The sequence below is a fragment of the Simochromis diagramma genome, unplaced genomic scaffold, assembly GCF_900408965.1.
Source record: "Simochromis diagramma unplaced genomic scaffold, fSimDia1.1 OVJJ01000302.1, whole genome shotgun sequence".
Classification (NCBI taxonomy): Eukaryota; Metazoa; Chordata; class Actinopteri; order Cichliformes; family Cichlidae; genus Simochromis; species Simochromis diagramma.
The window spans coordinates 4,192,675-4,214,932 of NW_024386792.1; the positions used below are offsets into that span (position 1 = coordinate 4,192,675).

Genomic DNA, 22,258 nt, shown 5'->3' on the forward strand with positions numbered 1-22,258 from the left:
TGTAAGCCGGTCCATGGAGATAGCTTGATTAAAAGAAGACAAAGTGCCAAACTGGGACTCGTGAGCAGTGATCATGTTAAAACTGCTGCCAAAGCTGCAGTAGGTAAGATATTTTTGGCATGGTTCAAAAACTTACACACTATATAAACAACCTCATTTAAAGAATGTACAAACTGCATTTTTGTGCATATTGTTAGGTGTAAAGCCAATTCTGAAGCTTTTAGGGTTCTCTAATGCACCTACATATAAAGATGTTCAAGTACATTGACTAGAGTGATACCACGTGTGTAGCTGAATGCAGGAGGAGCTACATGTTTCTGCCATGTTTTTCCATCTATAAGGGATGATTCTCGTAGTTATAGATGCTGCACCTGTACTTCAAAGCTCCCTGATTGTTGTAGTGACTCTGTCAAATTGTACAAATCACCATGCACATTGTGTCAACTTAAAACACATTTTTTCCATGAATCTCTTTGTCTTTTTTATGACTACCATCATTCTTCCAAAGCAAAGTAGGGGACTTCTGATCTCTCACCAGGTATTATTTCTTCATTTTTCACAAATACCTGTCCCTGCATTTCACTTTTCCCTCAAACACTGTTCTCTGGAGCTCTGGGTTTGGCTCTATGGAACGTGTGGCATCATTCCAAATAAACCTGGGAATGTGAGGTGCAGGGATAACAACCAGCTGATATCTCTCAGTGATTATTTTCACAGAATTATGAAGAAAATGTCACAAGAAATGCAGCAATTTCCAATTCTGCAGGGATAGCTGTCACTGAGCATCAGTGACACAAGTGTTGGTTCATGCATTATAACCCTGAACCTTTTGATCCTCACTCCACAAAAAGACATTCCATTAGAGTTGATTGGAACAAAAACACCCTCTACACCCTTCACTCAAAGACAACCTGCAGCATGCATGCTCGTACCTCCCTCACAAACAACATACACAGTTTTTTTGCTGTCTCTTTTTTTCTTGTGCAATAAGAATCACACAGTCAATTTTCCACTGCAATGCCTTCAGCTGGTGATACTTAAATTCTTGGACCATCGAGAAGCCATGCACAAATTCCACTCCAACTAACCAAGAACGAGATATAATCCATCATCAACCACAAAGATGATGATTTTTTTTTAAAGCCAACAATATTTATATGAGCACTGCAGCATTTATGTGCAAAGCTGTTTTTATAGTACTGTGGTGTCCACTTGCATAGCTGTTCAGCTACAGAGAAGGAAGGATTATAGGATCTCGATCAGCGCAGTGGCTACAGAGGTGCACCTTTGTGCACACTATCACTTGTTTGTAATATGCTGATTGGTTAAAAAGTTTACTTAAACAGGAAAAGGAATAAGCACAAATAAGAAGAAGTGGGAAACAAACCCCAACAAAGATCAAGGACGCATGAATGAGAAATTCATGGCTGCAGTGGACAGTTTTAATTTTCCTTAACACTCGGTTTCACTTCACTACAAACACGTCCTTTATATAGCTCAACTTCTGCCCTCTCCACCATGGGCAAAGCTTAAGGTAGAACTACAACCTGAACAAGAGCAGCCAACACTACATACTGCTTTATTTTACTCCATCATATCTGATCTTCTGATGCCAAGGACAGCACAAATGCTCTGAATCATTTGGCTGAATAGGGAAATATTTTATGAGAGGCCCACTCACCCACATGCATAGTGATTCATAGGACTACTGTTAGCTCTGGGATGCTGGTCACCCATATCTGTACACTGTTATTATCATGCATTGTACTCTCAAGTAGCATTTCTAAAGTTTTTTGCACACCGTTTCTGATTGCATCTTCATAGGTTCCTTTGAGAGCAATTCCAAACACGTTCAAGGATATTTGTGGTTCCTGACAGGTTTAATAGTGTTAAAATGTATGTTTGTAAAAGCACTATAAAATTTTATGTAATCTTTGTATGCTGCAAGCATTGCTTTCCATAAATCATGAAAAGTACACAACTGGAAATACACCTGTGGTTCACTATTACTGGCAAATAAACAGGCTAACACATAACCATGTTTGCAAAAATAAGCTATATAACCTAAAATAAACTATTAAGCTTGCCGTCTTGATGCATTCTCAATCGAGTGACGAAATGTTTCTCCCACAAAACGCTACATCCAGATGAACACCACCAACTTTTGGAGATATTAAGTTCGCCCCAATAGATACTAATGCTGGGGAATGAAGTTCAAAAGATCAACGATAGCTTGCCAACTCACCAATCAAGGCCATTTTTAGCTCATTTCCAACTGATGCATTAAATAAATATTATTATTATTATTATGTAATTCATAATAAATTAAATCTGCCTTGCCATAGTTTCATGTCACATCTGGAGGATATTTATAGCAGCTGTTTTGATTTTTAAACTGTAGCGTAATGTGACTATACTTCCTCTATGTAACTTTTTGGTCCACCAAAGTGGGGAGAAAACGGTGATGAGTGAAGGGGAACTAGGTGAGGCATTTTAAACAGAGTGGATGAGTTAGTAGAGCTACAGGTGTAAAAAATTGGAACTGACATTTGAGAAATAAATTCTCAGCGTGTGTGTTTCTCTCTCACCAGTGTGTAATGAGTTTTCTGAATTTAGGCCACACATTGTATTTTAGGGAGTACAGCCCTAATTGGTGCATGTTAACCTCCTCTGCCATCCTTTCCTGGCAGCAATGCTTTGCAATCCAACAGGAGAAAGACAGTATGATTGAACTATGGAGCAAATCGCCCAGCCCTATAGGCTATGTAAAACATAGAGAGGATAAAAAGAAATCTTTGTATAATTAACTTAAAACCTATATTCAATTAAAAACAATACAAATGTAACATATTAAAACAATCAAGAATATGCTCATTTGATGCCAGTAACAGATTAAAACAAACAAAAAAAAACCCCAACAAAACAAACTTGGAGCAGCATATGGGGCCATCCTTTTGTCCCAATTTATTGCTTAATATAGTGTCCAATAGGGGTGCAACGATATTCGTATCGATATTGAACCGTTCGATACAGTGCTTTCGGTTCGGTACGCATATGTATCGAACAATACAACATTTGTAATTTATTTTATCAATTTTCCTTCTGACGATGCTGTCTGTGTTGAGCGCTCAGTGAATCTGTGTTCGACTACTCCGCCTAGGCTGCACTGTCGAGCGCAGATCCACTGAGCGCTCAACACAGACAGCATAGTCAGAAGGAAGAGCGCAGGGCACCTCCCCCACCCTCATTCAGATCTGGCGTTTGGAATTATTTTGGTTTTCATGTGACGTATGACCCTGAAGGTAAGCGAGTCATGGACTAAAGTAAAACAGTATGTTGGATGTGCCATGCAATGCTCAATTACATTGGTGTGAACTAGTGTGTTAGCGCAGTTAGCTCGTTAAAGTGTTTGCCGTCTAGCCCCATGCACGGAGCGATCGGCGGTAGCTCGTTAACGGAGATTTGCCGTGTTGTGGCGTTAAGGTCATTTCAACGAGATTAACCTGAAAGCACTAGTGGGAACACAACGAATATGACTGCACATTTACGCCGACATCATCCTAGTGCAAAGACAAGTGGAAGCAGACAAAAAAAAGCAAGCATGCTACTAACTTTAGCCGAGTCATTTAGACAGCTGTTAGCACATGATTCTCCTTATGCTGCTGAGAATATAGCCCAGAAGAAGCGGATAGTATAGCTTTTATTTTGGAAAGAGACATTTCTCTGTAATAAACTCTCTTTTCCAAAGATGAGTGATTCCTCAATCAGATACAGGGCTTGCAATATCGCTAGCCTGACGTCCCGGAGCTAGCGATTTTTTCAGTCGGGCTACCAAAATCTATCTCTTCCCTGCCCGTCGGGCTATTGTAGGAAAAATATATGTCAGTGCTTTTGCATTCTTTCAGAAATGTAGCTGGGTAATTATGTCATTGGCATCGGTGAGCCACTGTCAATATGTGACATATTGAAGTCGCGTTTGAATTTGCGCTTGTTTTTTTGCTTTCACTTTGCAATCGTGCGAACTGTGTATAGAGAGCGACAGCACTGATCTGTGAGTGATGATAATTTGTGCACCAATTCCTCTGACATCGTCTTATTAATCGTTAGCTTACTATGCAAACATGACAAGTGAAATCTCCCGCAGCAAGCTTAAACATGTGAGAGGTTGATCGCGCAGAGAATCGCTGAGCTTATGTGAGTGAGCGTGTAAAAGCATTTCAGTTCTGCTGAGCCAAATAAGACAGGTCAGGGTGAAGAAGTGACAGCCAAAGAAAAGCTTACCACAAAACGGAGAAGTTATGACAAATCAGACTATAAGGCAAAAAGAAAGTGCAGCTTTATGGTTTCATGGACAAAAGAATTTCTGTGGCTGCAATATGATGAGCTAAATAACCAGGGCTACACATAAGTGGTCCGCAGGTGCGCATTCGCTGTCAAAATAAAAAACACGCACAAGGGTTAGGGTTAAATTTAAAAACTGTACTTTTGAGTTAAAATATATATTTATAATTTTAATAAATGACAAATTAAAAATGCATGAACATTTTTTTGTATCGAAAAAATATCGAACCGTGACACCAAAGCATCGAACCGAACCGAACCGTGAATTTTGTGTATCGTTGCACCCCTAGTGTCCAATGTTTCTAATGGTTTACAGGTCTGAACTGCGGGTATGTGAGTTTTTCACCTGGGCTCTGTTATAGTGAATTATTGTTTTAAAATCTGGATGAGGAAAGCTATCATGTAAAAAGGCAAGAGATGTAAACCCAGTATATATTATCTTCACTGATGTGCACCTATGCCACAAACAGTAATATAACCACACACGATCACAGATAATCGCTTTGGAACTGTGCGCTGATAACAAACCCAATGGTCCCTATTCTTTTTAACCTGAAGGATGTGGAATAGATTTAAGAAACAACCCCCAAACCCTGGCAAAAAAAGAAAAAACAACATCAACAGTTACTCAGATTTGACATGCTATATTGTTTCTTTGCAAACAACAAGTCCAAAATAGGGCTTAAATTATTTTAACAATTATAGATTTCTGCAGACAGGATCCCGCTGAGTTACATAATCAACTGAAAGTTTGTAACATGAATATATAAATGGACAGTATGACTTTAAAAGCAAACTGAATTTCTAAGAACACCCACAGCCATGTAGAAGCCCACACCAGAGTGTAGTATTGTTTTTGTGCAGTTCAGCTAAATTGGCACCGAGGGATCCATGGAAGGAGGGGGACAGAAGAGTAAGAGGAAACATAGAACATTACAATCAAAGCATGTACATGAGGTTGATGATTAACCCGTTATCTGCCTTGTCTCTTGAGAGCATGGGTTCCTCTTTATGTATAAAGGCAGCTCCATCCTGTTGATTCTGCCAGTAAACACCTTAGCCCTCCCTTGGAGTGGATTGCACCGTTATGGCAGCCAACAGTTCAGAATAGGACTCCTGGGGCTTGCAGGGGGATTGAGCCACATCTAATTGTCATAATAGTGACTTTATCCACAACTAGTTTGGAGTAAATTAAGATAAGAGAGCTGAGAAGAGTGGGGTGAGCATCCCAAAGGGTGCAGCTTAATATTCAAATGCTCTGCTCCGTTTGACTCCTTGTAAGCAGAGGACCTTGTCAGTGGAGGAGCAAGAGGCATGCGTGATGGATAAACTTCCTGTCTGGGAGTGTGCCCCCCACAGACATCTAAGCTACCACATCTCCTCATGCAATCTAAACAATTCCTGAACAATTACCAAATTCAAAATCTGTGATTACCCAAGGTCTATGGATATAAAAATAAATCTCAAGAAGATTAAGTGTCTTTGGAAATGATATATCCATAGAGAATTTATAAAAAAAAAAAAAGAAGACATTTCAAGAACTAGCAGCGTAGCACGACACACATACTTTTGAGAATACATCAACTCAAGGACACAGCAAGCCTAACTATTTCCAAAAGAGTGTATCATGTTCAAAAGACATAAACAATAAAATTCCTGTGCACCTTTTTTTTATTGCTTTGGCTATGTTTACTTTTCCCACATAGGGCAGATAGCCAAACAAAAGTAGAACATATGTTTACCCTGCCATCCTCCCTCTTCTGGCAACAGAGATGGTCAGACAGACAAGTTAAATGTTACAGAGGTGCGGATAGATCCGCCTTTTCAGGTCTACAGGTTTTATTTGTATTAATAACACCCCCATGACTACACTAAGAGTGCAGGACGAGGAAAAAAGATTTCACAGACCTCTAATATGAAGTTATTTGTTTAACTGAACTACAAGCATAAACAAGGTTACAATTTAAACTTAACTGTCATTCCCATTATCCCGTGTGGTAGTCATATAAATAAGACCCTATAATATTGGAACCCTTAAAGGAACAATATGGGAGAGATTAAGAAAGCCATTAACCATTCTAATGAGAGGTAGCAGAAATTATCAGTTTGCTTAATGTTTGCACTGTGTACATTTAATTAGCAGGTAATAGCACAATGCACAATCACAATTAATGAATGACTGCTTGTTTGGTCTAATCATATAATATAATACTAATAGTATGCAAGCAAGACTGCCAAGGAATTTACCTTGCCTGGAGACATTCCATTACACAGGTGAAAACATTTTGTGTTGGGAAGACATGTGTTGTATTACTTCCTTACTCTAGAAATGTAGCAGAAATATTTTATGTACTCTCAGCCATGTTTCTTTCTTTCTTTTCCCCTTGTTCTTTACAACTATGATTATCTAGTTCAACATATTACCTCTATAATTCACAGGTAACAGTATGAGGCAAAGTTGGTCCTACCTTCAAGCCGCTCTGCACTATCTTGTGGATGTCCAAGAAAGGCTCCTTAATTAGCTCGAGGTTATGGTTGAGTATCCTGACAATTCCCTCCCTCTCAAGGACAAAGAGCCGCTGGGAACCATCTCCACAGTGCACCACAGCCACCGGCTGCCTTAGACCACTCAACACCTCCTGGGCACAGTAGCAGTTGTGTTTGTGTTTCCTGGGTAACAAGGAAGATACAAAATGTCAAGGGCCCTGTTCATATTTGCCATCAACATGCGTCTTGGGTGATCCGATCATAAACGGACTGTGCTAAGTGCGTCATTTCACACTTGGCATTAGCATACGTATCGAGTGACCACTTTTGACCGGATCTCACTCTCCCACTTTACAGGCAAACAAACAAGTACTCTACATTATTTCCGCTTGCTAAGACCAAATGTTAGAATCCTGCATGGGCTCAAGTTTGCAAACTCAATTTTGCTTGCAACCAGAGAGCAAACGGACTACTAAATTACTGGAACTTACTTTTTACCAACAATTATCTCTAAATTCCAATCCAGAACCACCACCCTGACTGACCAGTTTTGAGCACATGAGCTGAACCATAGCTAAACAAGGTCAAACACTATAAAGTGTTTTATTTTTCCTTGCACAACAGTATTATTCAAAACAAATGGTTAATGATAGCTGCAGGTAAACAACTCAATTCACTCTGCCAAAGTGCTGTTTTTCACTAGGGAGAGGCAAATCACTAGAGTACTACTAAAAGAACTGATGCCATTTGCTGTGCAGACCACCAGAAATAATGGACTGACTGACTGACTCAATGTGACTGCTTAATGGGTGCATTCAATACTCTACTGTACTATACTATCTCTATACTTAGATTTATTCAGCAGTGAACAAATAATCTAAGACACATTTTAATGCCAGATATGAACAGGAACAGAGAATGACTATGTCAGTGAATCCAGCAATAAGACAGAACAGGAAGACTTTCAGGTAGCAGTACAGATGAAAGAGAAAAACAAAATAACCCCCAAAACATACCAGGGTCTTTATAAGATATTTGGCAACCACCTGCCACCTCAACAAGTTCAGTGAATCTTGGCATTGACTCTACAGGAACATTTTTCTCACAAAAAGATATCTTGTCATTTTATCAGAACATCTAAAAGAAATGCAAATACCACCAAGAGCTATGGTTCACTGATCCACATCATTTTCATAATCATGACCTATTATGCTCTATAAATGTCTGATCACAGGCCAAAGGTGATCACACTGAACAGATCTGCAGTCACCCTTACCTCTACTGGGACAAACAGACCTGAAAGCAGTCAAACATCCATAGCTTTACGCCGTAGGCTTCAAATGTTGAGGGTTTTCCCATACATAAACTAAAAGAATAATACAATATATCCGGCAACAGTATACATTACCTGGACAACATTTAAAAACAATTATTGCTGTAGGTATTTAAAAGGTGTCCTAGCTGATAACTACTAAATCCATTTACATGCAAAGCAAAACTAAATCAGCTGCACTGTTATATTTTATTGACTGTCATGATCCTGGGTCTTGGAGCTCTGAGGGTTTTTTTTAAGCTTTGTACTCTTTGTTCTTAGACATTTTATTTGGTTTCTTTGCGAGTTTATGTTCTTAGTTGTCTGATTATAGGTTGAGGGTTTACTCCTGGTTTAACTTTATTTCATTTTATAACCTGTTTACTCTCCTAGTGTGTTTCCCTGTATTTGTTGTGTCTCAGTTCGTGGACTTCATTATTTGATTATTGAACATCACGTCCACCTAATAAAGATAGATTTTCTGTTTAACCTGCCTGCCTCCAGGCATCTGCACTTGAGCACTCTATCTGCAATTCATGACACTCAGAACAATAAAATATAAGAAAACTACCATTGCCCATCTTTATTCAAAACATTGATTTTTCTGGGCAATAATTGTGTGTGTCAGATCTGGCTCTTTGAAAGAAGAAAACTCATGAAGTTCAACCTCATCCACCTACATTTACCCTCAAATGTACCAGTGTGAGACGAGGGCAAGAACCCCTGCAGATTTCCAGGCTGTGGACATGACTACTTAGGTTAATCTACATAAGAGAGGTCAATATGAAGTGCTATGGCAAAAATCTGTCTATAATCATCCACACCACCCAGTGACAACATATATGACTATTTTTTTTGCCTATACCATAAAAGTGCACAATTGCCACACTGCATTGTGCAAGGAACACAGGGCATTTAAGCCCTGTGCCTTAAATCACCAAAATGAAGCTCATATTCTCAGTCGATAGCTCAGCTGACTTAATTCTGGCTCTTTCTCCCACCCTTTTAAAGTAATGGAGCCTGTTCACTGTCATTTATGTGCTTACACTTCTCAGAGGATATGAGACAGAAGAGACAATTTAAGCCCTTCACTCAGTAACTGTCGGAAGTTATTTGACGGAAAGTTGGTTGCTGCTGTTCAGGTGCCTAGTCTCTGGCCTTTCTGCCCTAGGGAAAACTGAGATGAAAGGCATCCCCCCATGGACAAAAGGGCAAAGCTCTCTGTGATGTACAGACCTTTGCAGTGAGGGAGGAAAACAGAATGACGCAGGATAAGCATTTTCATTATGTTAGCAAAGCTGAGCAAAAGCAGTCTGGACAAACTTTAGGATTACAGAAGAAATTGCATGGCATGTCAGTTTGAAAGTATGGACCATGTCAAAATGGACCAGTGAACCCAAAACATGTTCCAAAGCTACAGTGGGGCAAAAAAGTATTTAGTCAGCCACCGATTGTGCAAGTTCCCCCACTTAAAATGATGACAGAGGTCAGTAATTTGCACCAGAGGTACACTTCAACTGTGAGAGACAGAATGTGAAAAAAAAATCCATGAATTCACATGGTAGGATTTGTAAAGAATTTATTTGTAAATTAGGGTGGAAAATAAGTATTTGGTCACCTCAAACAAGGAAAATCTCTGGCTCTCACAGACCTGTAACGTCTTCTGTAAGAAGCTTTTCTGTCCCCCACTCGTTACCTGTATGAATGGCACCTGTTTGAACTCATCATCTGTATAAAAGACACCTGTCCACAGCCTCAAACAGTCAGACTCCAAACTCCGCCATGGCCAAGACCAAAGAGCTTTCGAAGAACACCAGGAAAAGTATTGTAGACCTGCACCAGACTGGGAAGAGTGAATCTACAATAGGCAAGCAGCTTGGTGTGAAAAAATCAACTGTGGGAGCAATCATCAGAAAATGGAAGACATACAAGACCACTGATAATCTCCCTCGATCTGGGGCTCCACGCAAGATCTCATCCCGTGGGGTCAAAATGATCATGAGAACGGTGAACAAAGATCCCAGAACCACACGGGGGGACCTGGTGAATGACCTGCAGAGAGCTGGGACCAAAGTAACAAAGGTCACCATCAGTAACACACTACAACGGCAGGGAATCAAATCCCGCAGTGCCAGACGTGTTCCGCTGCTGAAGCCAGTGCATGTCCAGGCCCGTCTGAAGTTTGCCAGAGAGCACATGGATGATACAGCAGAGGATTGGGAGAATGTCATGTGGTCAGATGAAACCAAAGTAGAACTTTTTGGTATAAACTCAACTCGTCGTGTTTGGAGGAAGAAGAATACTGAGTTGCATCCCAAGAACACCATACCTACTGTGAAGCATGGGGGTGGAAACATCATGCTATGGGGCTGTTTTTCTGCCAAGGGGACAGGACGACTGATCCGTGTTAAGGACAGAATGAATGGGGCCATGTATCGTGAGATTTTGAGCCAAAACCTCCTTCCATCAGTGAGAACTTTGAAGATGAGACGAGGCTGGGTCTTCCAACATGACAATGATCCAAAACACACCGCCCGGGCAACAAAGGAGTGGCTCCGTAAGAAGCATTTGAAAGTCCTGGAGTGGCCTAGCCAGTCTCCAGACCTCAACCCCATAGAAAATCTGTGGCGGGAGTTGAAAGTCCGTTTTGCTCGGCGACAGCCCCAAAACATCACTGCTCTCGAGAAGATCTGCATGGAGGAATGGGCCAAAATACCAGCTACTGTGTGTGCAAACCTGGTAAAGACCTATAGTAAACATTTGACCTCTGTTATTGCCAACAAAGGTTATGTTACAAAGTATTGAGTTGTATTTTTGTTATTGACCAAATACTTATTTTCCACCCTGATTTACGAATATATTCTTTACAAATCCTACCATGTGAATTCATGGATTTTTTTTTCACATTCTGTCTCTCACAGTTGAAGTGTACCTCTGGTGCAAATTACTGACCTCTGTCATCATTTTAAGTGGGGGAACTTGCACAATCGGTGGCTGACTAAATACTTTTTTGCCCCACTGTATGCCTGCTTCTCATAGGTATAGAAAAAAACCCAAGAAGCTAATTTTGTTAGAACACATGGCACTGTCAAAACTTATTTTAAAAATTACTTTAGAGCTTCCATGGTATCACACAATCAATGCAGTAAAACACTGTAAAAGTCAGACTACATACCTACTGATTTCTTCTATTTTCTCATCTCCCAAGTAGTTAGAATCCTGACGATGTGATTGCTTTCGTTGAAAATCTGGAAAACACAAACTGGCATCTCTCCTCCCATAGTATTGGCAGAACTCATCCACATCGGCTTGGAACAGTTCTAGAAAACACAACAGATACCGAGATATGAAGTCATGCACTCACTAGATACTGAATGGCTTCTTATACTTGGCTCGTCTGGCCTGCTTGCTTTGGTTTGCCTATAATGTATTGTGGCTATTGTGCAAGAGAAGATGAGATTGTAAGTGGAGGCAGAAGAAGAGAGATGTGATGAGAAATGATGTGATGTGCTAGTATGTCGGGGAGAGTTGGAGTTCTACTTGACGAGCCAAAACAAATCCTGGCTAGACTGAGCTGAAAAGAACAAGTGAAAGCAAACTGGGCCAAACCAAATGGATCACAGATTAGAAAGGGCTCTACAGTGAACTATACCTCTTCCGGAAAGAAGAATGACTGCATTCTAAATTTTAGTTTACCTTGTCATTATTTTTATTCATGAAATAATGCTCATGCCTTAGTCCTAGTAGAGGAGACTGTCTTTCTATTCAGTTGGTTCAACACCATGCAATAATGAGGTTGCATTTGCTACAGCTGGATGATCCTTTAATTATAACTGCTTTAGATAGTTAAACCCAGTGTGCGCTGTCGATGTACACTAAATGAAAGCTTACTGGAAATGAACAGCAACACATTGCAAGTGGCAGCAAAATTCATCAAGCTTGCTGAGGAAGTACACATCTCAGTCGTTGTACATGAAAAAAAAATCTGAAATAAACCTAGTACAAGAACTGGCATGATGAGGACTATAATTTTGTCTGTTTGGCACTAAAAATATAATTCTTCAACTGATTCATAGATCATTTGATGGTTGACTAGGTTGTGACATACACAGAAGTGGTCTTAAGAAAGCTATTTCTAGGGAAAAAAAGAAAAAGAAAAAAACCCCACTGCATCCCAACGAAGACTCCACAAAGCTCCACAAGGAGTTCAATCATTTTGAAAAATGTGAGACACAAAGAAAGCCAAATATATGATTACTAGAATTATTAACTAGGTAAAACCTTGCCAAAAGCATCTGACTCTATACCAGAAACAATATGTCTCCATCGCAGTGAATTATGGGAACCAAATTAATTTCATGAATCACACATATACCCCCTTGAATATATTCTGCAACACTATAGATACAGAAAAAAATAATTTGAAAACAAATGTCAAAAAAGTTACCAAATTACAAAACTCTTCTAAAACTACATTTTTACAACCTTTCCCATCATTATTTCTCAAAATCAACACATTAAACGGTTAACTAATCTGGTGATGCTGGATGGCAGTTTCCAATTTTCAAACTGTATTCATTCACTTAGCTGGAGTTAAAAATGTTATTCCTTCATTTTTCTTGCCAGTCACAGGTATCCTAAAATGTTCTTTGATCAAATAAAAACAAACAAAAAAAAAAAAAACCCAACCAAATTACTTGTTTTACTCTTCAAAAAGGTCTGGCTGTTTTGCATTACAGAGCTGCACATGGGCATAGCCTGTGAAATGAAAAAGTCCACCTGTTTAATATGGCATGTGACTGAATAAACAAAATTGTTTTCAGGGTGAGAGCTTTTCATCACTTGAATTGCCAAACAAAGACATGATGTTCCAAAATGCTGACTGATTGTATTTCCATAAATTCTGCCCATGAGTTCAAGGTAAAACTGACATCACATCATTCCTTATTTCCCTTTGGCCTGCTAGTTTACCTAAAACAACTTAGTGCCAGAGGAGAGGGTAATCTGCATAAACACAGCAGTCACACAGAGCTGCCCCTCGAGCCAGTGCAGTCACAACATTATTCCCGGCAATAAGCAGAGTGCGCAGTGGGTCTTCGGGGCCCTTAGCGACCTAAAAACAATCTTACCAATATTGTTTCCTTTAGTCAATCCCTCAGAGGACAGAGGAAAGCAAATACACCAGTGGTAAAAACACAAACAGGACTCTCCCTGTCCCTCCTTTCATCTACTCCCTTTGCCCCACACCGCAAGGGTTGACCGCACCAAATACTGGAGGTGATAGGATATCCCCTCAAACATCTAAACATAACATGAAGATCAAACACACGTAGAAACACACACACAGCTCTGACTATACCACCCACACTCTAGTGTCTGCAGTTATCTTAACCATGCTGGTTGGGGACATCGAATGGAGGGTGCGGGGATGAGTGGAGGAGGACATAAGAGAAGTATGGAGAAGGTGGGAGGGCCCCAGGCAGAAGTGAGAGTCAAGGCAGTAAATAGCTTTATGGAGAAAAGGGGTACGTGGGCTAATCAAGGATGGGTAGGAAGTTTCATGGTTGCAGAACGACAGTTATGGGTGCAGTAAAGGCTACTGTTTCAATTTAATACCTGTGACTGGTGATTTTGTATTAGCAAAACAGGTGACACTGATAGGCAAGGTTTGTGGTTACTTTGTGGATTATGTTCACTTTTGCTGCCTCCCATTACAATATTCAGGTACAATATAAAAAAGGAATTGCACATTCAAAAATTCCAACTTAATTGTTACCATTTATGCAAATGCCTAAGAAAAGCATTGCTCATATTGTACATCATTCAATCAAATTAATCTGTCTGTAGTTTGGAGATGATTTTCAGGAATCGCCAATACCTCCTTGTATGCGTGACAATGTCTTCTACCTACATTGCAGGGTGTGCACTAACAAAAGATACTGTAAAAGAGTTAACATTAAAAAAAAGGCAGGAAACAAACCAGGAGAAAAGAAGTGAGAGAACAAGGGAGCAAAGGCAAAGACACACAGAGTGAGAGACAGAACTCTGTCCATATTCCTGGCTCCCCACTGCTAAAGTTATACTTCCATCTGGTTATCTTCCAAGGCAACCTGGGTGGCCCACCCAAAGTACTTGACATCTTGATGCACTTCAGCAGTTTTACATACACACAACCTTTGTAGAAAAATAAATGTGTCATTCGTCACCACATATGCTGATCTGTGGGGGCTGATGGGGGGTGTACAGGGAGGAGCCTACAGTGGGGGGACGGGGTGGGAGTCGTGTCTGGATTCTTCTCTTGAGGTTTTCTGGTTTGACTCTCTGAGCCCATATGTCTATCAATTCATAAGGAAACAATGTAACTCTGACAATGCCAGACTTCTTCTTTGCCTTTGCTCTGTAGAGTCCGTCTCGCCAACATCAGTTGTAGTTGAATTGTTGTACATGATACTACGGTAGGCCATTAAATGCAGATGAGCAAGGACTCCGATGGAATGTATGTGTTTGATATTTGACTTGAGCTGCAGCGTATCATGTGGGTGGATTGCAGACAAGTGTGTTTGAAACTGTTCTCTGTTTGCAAATCTTAGCAGATCTAATCAGTTTGTGGCGACCGAGACTGGAAGAAGACTTGGCTGTAGGAGAAGAGACAGTCAAGAAGTGTTTGATCTTGTGTGGTGTGCACTCTGAAGGTACCTGTGATCTTCTGAGAGGCAAATGCTTCAGTGATAGAGGCATCCCATTTAACAGTACATTACACATATAGGAAACTGTTGCATCAATGGCTTTTTGTTTTTTTGTGTTTCTGCCATCTAATAGTCAGGAACGACAGAGGCCAGTACAGCAACACTTCAGCTATGTTTACAAATCATGTTAACCTACTACCCAAATGAAAACAGTTTAATGGCAGAGCATGAGAGAGTTGTTTTAGGTGACAGTTTATGTCTGAGGAAGGCAAAGCACCCAGCAGTCATGTCTAGACCACAGCTAGGGTGCATATGCATCCCAAATACAGAATCAACTCCAGCAGTTCAGTCTAGCAAGTTGTATCCAGGAACAGGTTATAAAATAGTTCACTTTGCTCCAGTCAGTCAAGTTTTCTGGAACACAGGTCAGGCCGGCTGGATTTTGTCAGTGCATTCATGAAATTTGTTTTCACACCCACCTTTGCATATTTAATATTTTCCATTCACATGTCACGAACTGTCTGCATATTGTTACTACCTTCAAGGGGTTCAGAAAGTTAATTTATTGCAAATTTCTGCTGATTAAAATAACCCTTCATGATCCCAACAGACCTAAAAGAGACGTGAGAACAACAATATCGGCACCTGATGACATAAACACAGCTAGACTCGATACTGTGTCATAAGAAGCACAAAAATCACTCTCCAAATTTGATTACTCAAATGTGCTAGGCCAGCCTGCACACTAATCAGGTGCTGGGTCCGTACAGCCAGAGTGTGGCAAGTGATTTTACTGATGCATTAAGAAACGAGGTAGAAAGCAAGAAAAATGGGTGAGACAAGCAACAGCAAATCGGGGTGAGGTCAGATGAGGTAAGAGCTGAATAAATAAATATCCACAGACCAGACTATTGACGCACCACTTCTTGCATAAGTCCAAAAATCTTCCAGCTGCACATGCATGTGCAAGCTGAGTCTCAATGAGAAGTGTGGCTGGGTTTGATTTTTTTTTTTTTTTTTAATAAATCAAAATCAACATGTTCGCATCATTTTGAATTTATGAGAATTACAAATGACCAAATATAGCACATGCTTACTTTAACTTAATCTTTTCCACTGTGTATGTTTACTTGGATACCATCAGGTAACCACACGGGCAACATTAAAGTTATAATAATGGCTATTATTATCTGTTTAATTACCTGGTATGTGCCCCCTGCAGGTGTAGTAGAACTCGCGGCAGAAGTTCTGGCAGAGCCGTGGCAGGTCTGGCTCCCTGTGTGGCATCTTATCCATGTCCAAGGAGTGGAACAACACCTGGGCATTGGGGGAGCAGCGAGCACACTTGATCTCCTCCAGGAGACGTCCACATTCTGTATTGTTGGTGGAGAAAATCTGGAGACCACACGCAACAAGGGCATACGCCTGATTAGAACGGCTTGCTGTTTGCTTTTACCTCTCACTTCACACTCACTACGCAAGCAAACATATAGTTTAGGGTTAGCTGGACATTTGGTGATAGCAGCATGATAAATATTACACTATGAAGAAGGGAGAGTTTAGATTGTGAGATTCATTTTCAAATCTTTGTTTTCAAATTCCTGAATATGACGACACTGAGAATTTAGAAAAACTACACAAGATGCTTTCAAATGATCTCACTGAGTTCAAATTACCCTTTAAACTGGACTTTTATATATTTTTGTATATTTATTTCAGTGTTAGGCTTGTATATATCAGCTCAGTAAATATGTGTATATGATGTCTAACATTATGCTCCCATTTAACTACATGAAATTAGCCAATGTGATATATATAAAGCAAGTACTCACAAGATTTAAAGATAGTTATAAGATATATATGACGTATAATTTGTTCACTACATACATGAAAAGTTTAATGTTAATGCCATGGACTCTGTTAATGTTCTACAGTGGATATGTTTGGGTAGTTTTTATTTAGTTTAAGTTTTTATTTCTTTCAGTTTGTTGTCTTCAACAACTCCACAATTGCATCTGCATCACCCGATTCCACATTTTCAGCAGCAACTAGTGATGTCACTTACCTCCTTGTTCTCCCACTGGAGATTGCATGATCCCATTCATAAAAGTGAATTCTAACAAAGGTCTAAAAGTTGTTTTTGTCTTTTCCTGAAATACTCAACATGCTTAAATTTTCTATACAATTGCAACATTTTTTATTCAGTCGCCTTTTGTACAGACTTGTCAAGCCTACAGTCTGACCTCCCTTTCTGTATACAGAAATAAACAAAAAGATCATCTCATTCTCTGCCTACTTACCAAGTTCACAAACACTTAAAATCAAATTACGATACCCACGCTTGACAAATTTCAAAGCAAAAAATGAATGAAACCAAATAAGCGCCTCAAAGCCTGACTTGAGGTGATTATGCAAAGGTATACATAGACTTCATCCAAAAGAAATTAGCAGGATTATTTACATAACAAATTAGCTATAATAAAACACAATGTAATCTGTTTTAGGTCAAGTGCTGTTTGCAGGCAGCAGGCTGGTAGTGCTTTGCTCTGTGTGAGGTCCATGTGTAAACACCAATTTAGAGATAGACAGGCACATCATTCCCTCTCTGGTATCAACAAATTAGCAGTCTGTCGAAGTCAATTAGACCAGGGGACCCAAGGCTAACATATGGACACCTTACACTTTACTCTAGTTGCAGAGCGAGTTGAAGCTGCAGAACAGATTTTCTCTTCAGAAGTTGTACAGTGCTGATTTTGCCCAACAGGTGAAATACACTTTCAGACATGCAAATAGGAAATCGCAATTCATAGAAGGCAATGTAATGGACTAAACAAAGACAGAATCATACTGAATGGTATCTTTGTTCTGCAATTTATCTAACCCCTTTCCAAAAGGGAGCTCCGCGCTGTATGTACAGTGTGTTCCTCTGTCTCGGTATCCTCTACGCTCATGCCATGTAGTGTTGCGGGCATGCCTGCTCTCCTGCTCTAAATTGCCCATTGATTCTGCGTGCCATAGGCTGGCACAAGGTCCACAGAGAGTAGCATTTGTGTGCTCTCAACCATGCCCTGTGTCCATATGTTACTGGGATGGGCTCCAATGTTGCCATCATCCAAACCAGAACAAGTGAACCTTTGTTTGTTGTCTCTTGCTCAATCTTGGTGAGTACACGCCTCAAAAAAAGCAGGGAGAAAACAGCAACAAGGAGGCTCAGCTGTCACACTTTCACAGAGATCAAGAGCAGAGTCACAATCGGAAAAAAAAGTGGAACTACAATGGGGTAAGAAAATTAAATCATGAGTAACTTAACTCCCCTGTCATTTCAGATTTTTACATTGCATTTTTTTATTTATTAAAACTCCCTTCACACCTGCAAAGCTCAGCCTCGTGTGGGAGAACAGCTGCTCCTTCTATGATCGCATCTGCATGACTCAACAGCAAAAATTCACAGAAGAAACACATTAACACATAAAAAAATGAAAATGTAAAATACGATTCAGCTGGAATAAAAAAAATCAGAGAAAAAATCTGGACAGTCTTCACACAATCAGGGAGACTGGGATAGGAGAAGGGAGACAAGAACTGAGGTAGGCAACACTAAGCGTTAACAAAACACTTGTCCTCAGGGAATAGGTGTAAGTTTGTTGCGGGGGGGGGGGGGGGGATATAGTGAAAGACACGCACCCTCTCAAAGGCATTAACACTTGGACAGGGGCTCATGACTGGGGGGAGAATGATGTTCTCCAGCTTCTCCCATTAGTGAAACCAACAAACACAATGGTGTTGTTGTTATTCTTTTGCCATAATCAGAAAGGGCTCCGTGTGTGGGCAGTGTAGTTGGGAGGAGGAGAAGTCGAGTTCGTCCTATTCAGTTTCGACCCCCCCCCCCCCCCCCCCTTCTTATTTGCATGACTTGAGCAAATTAAATGATGCAATATGGCTTTTTGTCGCAACACAAAGTGAGATACCACCCAGCCACTGAATGATTCGAGGGGTGGTTTACATGAGAATGGCCCGGTGAGGATCCAAAGGAATCTGCTACAAGTTTGGCCGCATACACTCGCTGTTTTTTTTCTCCTTCCTGCATTTCCGAAGAGCGGTTTAATTAACCCCCCCTCTGAGCTTTGCGCTGCATTACATTTTAACACTTACATTATTACCTCGGTTGGCGCCATAACGGTCAAGAGTGGAAGGTAAGAGCGCGAGACACTTAAAAGACGTTAGACAAACAAACGTCTGAGCGTTAACTCTGAGAACCAACGGCTGCCAAACAGCCGGCAAGAGGGGAAAAATCCTTATCAGCTTCCAGTTCCAGTAAAAAGGTCGACGGCTGACTTAAAAAAAAAAGGTACAGCCGAACTCCTACCTTGTCGGGTAAATGGCTCAACAGTTAGTTACCTAGCGCCTCTTTCTGTCACTCTCAGCCGGCGGTTGGAGCTCACTGTGGCCAGCGTAGAAGTAACGTAAATCGGGCGAGTGATTGCCATGGTAACAACGAAGCGGATTGGACACACCGAATTAGAGTTGAACCGTATTATGCGAAGCTGGTAAACATTTTATTGCTGAAAGCAGGATTTTTGTTCACTTTTAAGGCTGCCTCCGATAGAAGCAGATTAAGTTGTTCTCCGAAGATTGTATAAATGCTACAGCGATACTGAAAAGAGGGGGAAATAAATAAATAAAATTAAGCCACGCATATGCTTACAGTTTTATGAATGGGGATTTCACCTGAAGCTATTTAAAGGTCGCCTACCACTAAGGCTACAATAGCTTTCCCACAGCAACATAAAAATTAGGACTTCTTCTTGGCAGCATAGCCCAAGGCAACTTCCTCTTGCCATCCTCAAATTCAGCTGTCGGTAGTAAGAAGCAGAATGACAATGCACAAAGGCTGTAAATGCATGTCCTCAGGTGCCTTAGCAATAATAATAATAATAAAAAAAAAAGCCAGTCCTTTCATTAGAAGAAAATGCTGCGTGTGCGGACGGACTTTAACTTACCCTGGGATCCCTGCGGTGCAGGATCTGATAGGCGGCTCTCCTGGTGGGGCAGCAGGATACGCGAGGATACAGCCTGTGGCAAACTTCTCCTCCGCTGCTGCCGTCAAGCAACAGTTTTCGCTCCCTTTTCTTCAGCCGCTTGGGCAAGCTTCCGTCGTAACATCTTCTTCTCCTGGGGCTCATTTCTCCTCTCTCGCCAAACTTTGCGTCCCCACATTCCCACACGTTGACCGCGATGGCCAGCACAAGCACAAATTGCAAATGCTTCATAGTCTCAAAAGATAATAAAATACGCTTGCAATAATATTAATTATGATAATAGAAAATAAAACAAAACGCGTCCCTTTAAAAAAGAGAGAGAGAGAGAGAGAGAGAGATGTTGACCTGGAGTGCACTATATTTTTATATGTATATATTTCTCCACGCAGGAAAAAAAACAACAGTCAAATTTGTACACGCAGGTGTTCTAAATGTGATTCGTTAGTATGAAAACAGGTGTTTAAAATAAATTAGCCCTACTTTTCCCTTCTGGTTATACAGTATAACTTCGAAAATTAAAATAATATAATAATAACAATATGAAAGCAAAAATAATAACACAGTTTATCCTGATGAGCAGAAAAAGCCAAAACCCGCAAAACAGTGGAAGTGGAAAAAATACAAAAAATAAAGCCGTGACGTTCCTTTAAGATGTAATTCCTTTTTGAGCACAGCACGGCAGTTTGGACATGCACAGGTAAAAAAAAAACATATAAGAAAAATAAAAGTTGCCTCTCACTAAAGTCCTCAGAGCGCTCACATGTTTTCCCGTGCTCTTTCCTCCTTCTTTTTAACCAGCGCGCGAGAAGAGGAGCGAGCACGGTGACGTATGACTTCGCGGGAGCGCGCGTGTGGCCACAGTCGCGTCCACGTCGAGGTAAACGGTTACCTGGCAGAGCGGCGGACGGAGACAGGAGGTGGTGGGGGGAGTAAAGTACTGAACGCTCATTCGACGGTAGAGGCGATTAAAACGACTGTTGCTCATTATTCACTGCCTTCCTGTACTTATCACGTCAGTGTAATGACTTATTTTGACAATAGCGCGAGAGAAATGTAATAGACTATTAAACTTCTCCTGAATTCCCTCCCTAAGACGGCGGTCGTTGTTCGTAAATATGAAAAACCTTTGCAGTTGTACGTCAAGTAAGCATTTTTCTTCTGATGTAGTGTGGTGTACCTAAGGTATATTTACTAAAACTGTACCTGCACGGTTCTGGGGAAGGCTAACGCAGGCTTTTAAGAATGGGTAAACTAGCCAGTGACTATTTTAATACGCAGTAATTACTAGCTACGTAAAGACTTGCATATGCTCTTTTAAACTTGTTAAAAACAATCAACCTGTGCCGTTTTATACTACTTTTCTGTCTGCCCCCCCCCCCCTTCATATACAGATTCTCACCGTATTTTAGTTAATGAACAGTCATGTCAAAAATGACTTGCCTCGGTTCTTGAATGGCTTTGCTGTGGCAGCGACTGATATCTCTTAAGAGACTGTAGCATTAGAGAAACGTCACATTGCATATTGTGTCATGGGTTGTTTGACTTCGTTTATGGTCTAAAGGCTTTGCTCTGCAGTACTTTTCTTGTAGGCGGTGGAAAATTGGCTACAATGCGAATCAATCACTAACAATCTGATGCCCAGTGATTTGTTCCTGTACAGTCGTACTTACAGTAAGGCATCTTAATTTGGCTAAAGTCTCCTGATAATACCAAATGTGGGACAAACCCTCTTTCATTCCGCTCTTCAGGAAAGTCACATGATAGCAATCCAAAAAGGACTGTTCAACCCAAAGCAATTACCGGAGAAACATTGGGAAAACCTGAAATCAGTTACATTAGCGGCACCTGTTCTTACTTGGGGGTCTCCGGCACTCACCAAAGCTGCGGCACAGCTTATCTACAGGAATCTGGAGCGGGTGGAATCCAAGAGGGGTTGGTTTGATTGTGGGCAATTATGGAAATGACTCAGTGTGCTATGAAGCTGTGGCAGACCCTGCCAGTTCTGACCCCCTACCTTCTACATTCTTTACATTACAGAACTGGAGATTTTTCAGGACCAAAGCGGGGCCGGAGCGCTACTTGCTTAACTCTGGTTTAAGGGCAGATCAGGGCCATAAGAATAGTAGGAATCGTCCACCACCAGCACCACCACCACCAGTATCACCACTAACATTAGAGCTCCGAGCAGAAGAGAATATAGGTGCATTGTCAAGCAGCGTGAAAACATGTGGGATGCAGCTGTGGAGCAGAAAAGAGTACATCTGCTCGGAGAGATAGACCCAGAGAATCACAGTTAGACAGACCACAATTCTTAGCTGACATAGTGAGGCACAAGCTCAGAGCTGAGGCACATATACATGCATGAGAACAAAAATCAGACACTGACTCTCTCT

The 22,258-nt window shown here is 40.8% G+C and overlaps 1 protein-coding gene across 7 annotated transcripts in view; it reads right to left on the reverse strand.

Moving 5' to 3' along the window:
• Positions 1-20,670, reverse strand: part of LOC120728761 (hedgehog interacting protein) — a 40,257-nt gene extending 19,587 nt beyond the window's left edge. The window contains exons 1-5 of one of the 7 annotated variants that reach the window (XM_040023885.1): positions 19,225-19,805; positions 18,197-18,248; positions 16,029-16,221; positions 11,316-11,460; positions 6,810-7,011 (exon numbers count right to left, since the gene is read on the reverse strand). In XM_040023885.1, the coding sequence (XP_039879819.1) occupies positions 6,810-7,011; positions 11,316-11,460; positions 16,029-16,122 (441 nt within the window). In that variant the 5' untranslated portion in view covers positions 16,123-16,221; positions 18,197-18,248; positions 19,225-19,805. The other 6 variants (XM_040023884.1, XM_040023881.1, XM_040023882.1 and 3 more) reach the window with 6 other exon arrangements.
• Positions 20,671-22,258: the final 1,588 nt, after the last annotated feature.